The sequence below is a fragment of the Morone saxatilis genome, unplaced genomic scaffold (genome assembly GCF_004916995.1).
Source record: "Morone saxatilis isolate NCDOM2014 unplaced genomic scaffold, NCSU_SB_2.0 Contig7, whole genome shotgun sequence".
NCBI lineage: Eukaryota > Metazoa > Chordata > Actinopteri > Moronidae > Morone > Morone saxatilis.
The window spans coordinates 7,110,623-7,116,759 of NW_023340246.1; the positions used below are offsets into that span (position 1 = coordinate 7,110,623).

General features: G+C 40.0%; 2 protein-coding genes across 3 annotated transcripts in view; one reads left to right on the forward strand and one right to left on the reverse strand.

The window, feature by feature from the left end:
- gzf1 (GDNF-inducible zinc finger protein 1) overlaps positions 1-2,123 on the forward strand; it is a gene marked incomplete at its 3' end in the record, with an annotated part of 5,781 nt that extends 3,658 nt beyond the window's left edge. For both annotated transcript variants that reach the window (XM_035679014.1, XM_035679015.1), the window contains 3 exon segments: positions 48-215; positions 351-508; positions 854-2,123. In XM_035679014.1, the coding sequence (XP_035534907.1) occupies positions 48-215; positions 351-508; positions 854-1,054 (527 nt within the window).
- A 1,331-nt stretch (positions 2,124-3,454) lies between these two features.
- napbb (N-ethylmaleimide-sensitive factor attachment protein, beta b) overlaps positions 3,455-6,137 on the reverse strand; it is a gene marked incomplete in the record, with an annotated part of 7,680 nt that continues 4,997 nt past the window's right edge. The window contains 5 exon segments of the mRNA XM_035678999.1: positions 3,455-4,708; positions 5,127-5,177; positions 5,288-5,356; positions 5,439-5,543; positions 5,651-5,735. Coding sequence (XP_035534892.1) covers positions 4,607-4,708; positions 5,127-5,177; positions 5,288-5,356; positions 5,439-5,543; positions 5,651-5,735 — 412 coding nt within the window.

The following is a 6,137-nucleotide window of genomic DNA, read 5'->3' on the forward strand; positions in this document are numbered from 1 at the left end:
TACCAAAAGTGAAATGATCATTGTTTTGCTGTTGTATTTCCTGTTAGGAGAGAAGCCCTTCATGTGTGAAGCCTGTGGGAAAAGCTTTGCATCTAAAGAATACCTGAGACACCACTCAAACATCCACACTGGGTCCAGGCCATACAAGTGCGATCAGTGTGGTCGAGGCTTCGCTCAGAGGAATTCCCTCCACCAGCATTTAAAAATACACACAGGTAACTGCATCAATCATTTACATATTTGCAACGTGTTCATTTGGGTGCATAATCTGCTTTTACAGCTGAGAAGCCTCTTTTCTTCCTTACTGTTCTCCTCTGTTTACGCTTAATTTTGACTGTGTTGACTGTTAGGTGAGCGTCCATACAGCTGTAAAGACTGTGACAAGCAGTTCACCCAGCTCAATGCACTCCAGAGGCACCAGCGCATTCACACAGGGGAAAAACCCTACATGTGTGGTCTTTGTAGACGCACCTTTACAGACAAATCCACCCTTCGGAGGCACACTATGGTGAGCAGTGCTTATCTTACTGAAATGGACGTAACCAGTGTTAAGTGTCCATGATCAAAAAATGTACATGGTTAAAGGTCCAGTGTTTAACGACGTATGGAGGGTCTGTGGCATAAATAAAATAATTTCACAGCTATGTTTTCATCGGTTATAATCACCTGAAATAAGACGAGTTGGTTTTTTTTACCTCAGAATGAGCTGTTTATATCTGCCTCCATATAAATCTATCTATATTTGGCTTTTATACAACAACTACCAATGTATGTGTATCACCTGATGTTGTGTTTAATGTACTTTGACCCATCAGACTGCTGTGAAAATAACATAAGATCTTCTAACATTTAGATCCATGACCAGTGCTCCCTGAAAACCTCCTTGTGGTTCTGGGAGGGAATGTGGAGGACAAGAACCAAACTCCCACAAAGAAAAGACAGAAAATGGCCAGAGGGAGAAAAAGGGTACCCACCAAGAAAAATGGTGTTAATGGTGGCTGGTGCTGGTTACTGGTACTGGTACTGGCACCAGTGCTGCTGGCAGTCCTGGTAAAACCCACACTGACTCCATTGTGGTGCCAGGTGAGCCAGTCACCCTCCCATCTGAATGGACCACTCATGGGGCCATTGCTCTGGTCAGCCACGGCGCCCTCGGCGGGATCACTGTTATCCACACTGAGGTGCCACCTGGTACCCAGCTCCAGCCCCTTGTGACCACTGACGCCACAGGGGCCAGTGTCATTTCCTTAGACGGATCATCCATCCCTGTCCCGTTCTCTATACCAGTATCCATGTCTCTGTCCGTACCCACTCTCTCAGTTCCCGTTTCTGATGTCTCTGAGATCCCAACAGTCTCTACGTCATCTGTCCTAGAAACTGCTGCTTCACAGACCATTTTGGCTCCAGTTTCAGAGACTAAAGCTGCTTCTGAGACAGATATTGTGCAGCCTGATATTCAGACTGTGATTGTTGGTGATATGGTTTGTAAAAACGAACAACAAGCTGCTGGACAGCAAAGGACAGCAGATAACCCACCAGCTGAACACACAGAGCCCCCAGCTCAAGATGCTGAGTAGCAAATGCATGCGATAAATCAGTTTATCTGGGTTTAGGAATAGAATTTAAAATCCCATTTCAATGTTATTTTATTCTGGCATTAGCGGTGTGTGACTGTGTTCTCACCATGTGGTGTTTCATTATTATTATGATCCAGTGTTTCATTAACAGACCTGGATGTGATGTTCAGTGTTTGTCGCACTCTTTTGAAATGTCAAGGTATTTGTTAAAAATCTAATCAACCTGCCTGTGCTTTAGTTACGTTTTAGAAATACAGCTAGAGCACAATTAAGACATTGGGTATAATTAATTAATTAAATAATAGTGTACATATCTAATAATATATATAGGGTTAACTGCGGCACATATCTTATTGAATACAAATATAATGAAGGTGATTGTTAATTCATGACATATAATCATCAAAAACATCACATGGGGTTTTTTACATTTTACCACTCAAATTAGACATCTGTTCCCCATACATCATTGCTGGAGTTACAACTTTTATACTGTGTAGGATGGTGTGGGAACCTTGGCAGCTGCAGAACAGCACCCCAGTGAATTATCAGTAGCTTTCCATACTCCTTTGGAACAACAGCATATATTTTTTTTTTTTTGCATTACTGGCATTTATGTTGGATCTTGGAATGTAAACGACGTCAGTTAAATCCTTCAAATCCTGGCACTTTCATATTCTCCTTTGTTTCCTTAGATCACAGCCTGTATTCAAATGTTTATGTTCAGCAGGTATCTGCATTACAATCCCTTTTTAAATCCCTTTGTTTTTATTTAACGCTAAGAAACATAACCTTAGTTTAGAATTTTTAACTGTGAAAAATGATTAGGCTGTTTAAATTGGTTGCTGTCTTCTTTTTGACTGAAAAAAATTGAAAGGTAATGAAAAAAATTTGTATCATCATCTATCAAACAACATGTATTCAATTTGGATGGCTGCTCAAAGGATTGGTTGGGGTCAAACAGTGGGCATGAGAGTAAAATGCACACTAAACATAATGTGGACATTGGTCACTGTTGTGTAAGGACATGATGCAGTAAATGGTCTGAAACGGAGGTACCATGGTTACACTGTAAATATCACTGATTAAAATCACAAGCTCCACCAATGAAATGGTCATGTTTATAGTATCAGGTGACAGTCTGGCAGGCGGCAGCTCTACAGCAGACACGCAAGGAATGACACAACAGAGCAATGTAATGGATCAATAAAGCAATATATGAAATAGGATTATTATATCAGGTTCAAACAATTAACAAAAACAGCGTGTATAAAAACAGCTAGCTACTTACTCATTTCCCACTCCTGGAATAATAAAGGTTTAACACGTGACATGCTAAATAAAGAATAATAAGGTTTTTGCACTATAGCAACATGGACAGCATTGGAATATGGAACTGGACTTGGGAAGTGTTAATGGGAAATGTAATTAGTACTTATAATCAAAAACTAGACTGCACCCATTTTCACTAATGAGATCTGCGTACCCATGATATTATGTTGGTAAAGATAAAAAAAGGAGTTTGTACTGTTGCACTATTTAGTAGACTTCAGAGAACAGTTAGGAAGACATGGGTATTACTGAGCCCGGAGGCCACAGAATTCATTGTAACATGTTAGTGGTGTGTAATTGTACACATTTGTAATCCATAAAAATTCAGTGACGATTTATTTACATTTTTAATTTTTTTTAGTTTGAATTCACTTTTGGAACATTGTCATATTACTAGATTGTGAGGTATAGTATGTCCTACCTGAAAATTTAATGCTTGTTTATCCTGAAAATTTTGGATTATGTACACAAAAGATAATTTAAAGGCCGATTAAATGAATCTGTTTGATAGATGAGGTCAAAGGCAGAACAGCGCAGCTGGGATATAATATCTTTATTATTGTCCATTCACACAAGCATACAGATCATATCCAAGGTCCATTGTCAGTCCACATGGAAGAAGCTGGATACGCAGGGCGACTGACCCTTTTGTAAAAACTTTGGTCTGGCTCACACTAGTGAATGTAACAACACTGAACTATACACAATGACATGCTTAGCAACTGGCCATTTGGAAGGTGCACTGTAGTAAACCTTCAAAGATGAGTTCACATCACAACACAGCACGAGATGAGTGACTAATGACGCACGTTACCCCCCCAAGATTATGTCCCTGGAAATACGGAGTGGGGGTTTCCATGTCAGTGCTTTTGATTTAAAAATACATTTTCCACTAGCAAACTATAAGTCACAGCTTACAGATTCAAACATTCAAAGTAGTATTACATCAACAAATCCTTAAGTAATAAATAATACTAAAGTAATTTAAGTATGAATGTGTATGATTATGATTAGATACAAATGTTTAACAGTCTACACTTGGTGCATATCATTGCCCTTCTTCAGGAAGAGTCTTTCCCCCATTGGCGATCAAATGGAAACAAAATCACTCTTTTTGTGGCTGTAATCATAATGAAGTTTTAAGAAAAATCACAACATTGATTTGATCCCTTCTCTACTCCAACAAATAAAAAAAATTAAGATAACAGTACATTTATACACACCATGATAATCTTATGTACAACAAACTGAAACATTTAAATAATCTGTTTAAATATACAATAAAACTAGATAAAAAAAAAAAACAAACAAGCTGCATCTGACTATAAAACAATAATTGTACAAAACATGCGGGGCTTAATGTCAATACTAACATCAGTTTCAATACAATATACCGCTCTGAAATCGCCCAGGACAGATTTCAGCAGGAAAGGTATGCAGCAATCCTCTAGACAGAGGTGAGGGCGAGAGGATTTACATTCTCACTAGATTCAGATATGCTCGTAAAGAAAGCAAAGATAGTACTTTGACAGTGTAGCAGTGAGCGGTGGAATATTCAAAATCGTCAGCAGACACTCATCTCCAGATGCTATACACAGTGAGGTGAGCGTGTGTGCGTGTGTGTGTGCGTGTGTGTGAGAGAAAGCATGCGTGATGGATTTGTCCCTCCGTGCTGCATTTCTACCCCCGTGTTTCTCTCATTTCAGATCCCCTTCATCACCCTGGATGGTCTTCTTGATGCGCAGCAGGAGGGTTGTGTGCCACTGGTCCAGGCGTGAGATCGAGTCAAACTCTTTTACCTGCAGGCGGGCGATGGACACAGAGATAAGCTTTTTACAATTCAAAGGTTCTGCTCACTTAGCTTAATTCGTTACACATTACTGATAAAATTATACAATATACAGTTCAGGTAAGCTTCTGACGCCGGCATTGCATTTGTGTAAACTCTGACAATAGCAGAGATACACTGTAACATACTGTAGCTGAGGACTTTTCCCTCTTCTCTGACTTTGAGTTAACTTTAAAAAATCCTTTAGGAGCTCATAAGTCTGTACCAGTGCCACATAAACACACAGTGCTGGGAGATCCAGCCTTCAACTTCCTTGAACTCACACGGGATCCCAACAAAACTACAAGAGCTGAAGCAGTGGGACTCCTGTGCTCCCCAAAAGCCTTGTTTTAAAACTTGAGAGCTTTCTTAGGGTATACAAGACTTACTGCTTCTGTGAACGCCTCGCTGTTCTGTTCCTCGTGAGCCTCAAGAAGTTTCTGTAAGGACAAAAAAAAAAAAAAGAAAGTATGTTACTCATAGGAACGGATATGATTAAGGGGGAAAAAGTAAGACATCATATTCCTCGGAGTTCTTAGCATTAACTTACCTTCAGCAGTTTGCATTCTCGAGAGTCTGAGAAAGCCGGGAACATCTCCTCATATTTTTCAACTGCGATCTGTGGAGAGAGGGCGTGTTAATATTCTACCACCATTCCCCGTCCCAAATCCAAGCAATAAACCGCAAAGGTATAGACTCGCCTTAGCGTTGAGCTCGTCGACAATAAAATGACACAGGGAGGCTTTGAAGAAGTACTCTTTGGCGCTGTATTTCAGCAACGGGTTGTCCATCGTGTTGGCTCCGACCTAGATACATCCAAGTCATGGGAGATGTATTAGAAATGTGTGCATCACCAAGTCAGTTGCTGACAGAGAAAGTGCAAGCATGGCGCACAAATACAAGTAGTACGAACCTGCTCGTAGATCTCAATAGCCTTCTGGTATTGCTCTAACTGAGCACAGTAAGCCCCCACCTTCAGCAGACACTTGTTGGCAGAACTGAGCAATATTGAAAAAGGCACATTTAATATGACACAAACCACAAGAGCTACGTATTTGGAGTATTTGATGGTGAAAGCTGAAAACATTAACTAAAGCTTGTGACAGTGTGACATCGAGCCATCCCGCACAATACCAGGAGCCTAAAACTGTTCATTTAAATCAGTCATCATTAACTTTATTATTCACCTATGCTTTTCCTTATGTGGCATGTCAACATGTCTATCATTTACAATACAGCTCTGCATTCATCTTATTGTTTCTTATCTGAAGCAGACTTGAAAGCACAAGACAAGACAAATCAATTCTGAATCAAATTCAAATGTGTGTACACAAAATGTACATGAACATTAACTACCCACTGCCATGGGAGACCGGCTCACTGACATCAGAAATTGCTGA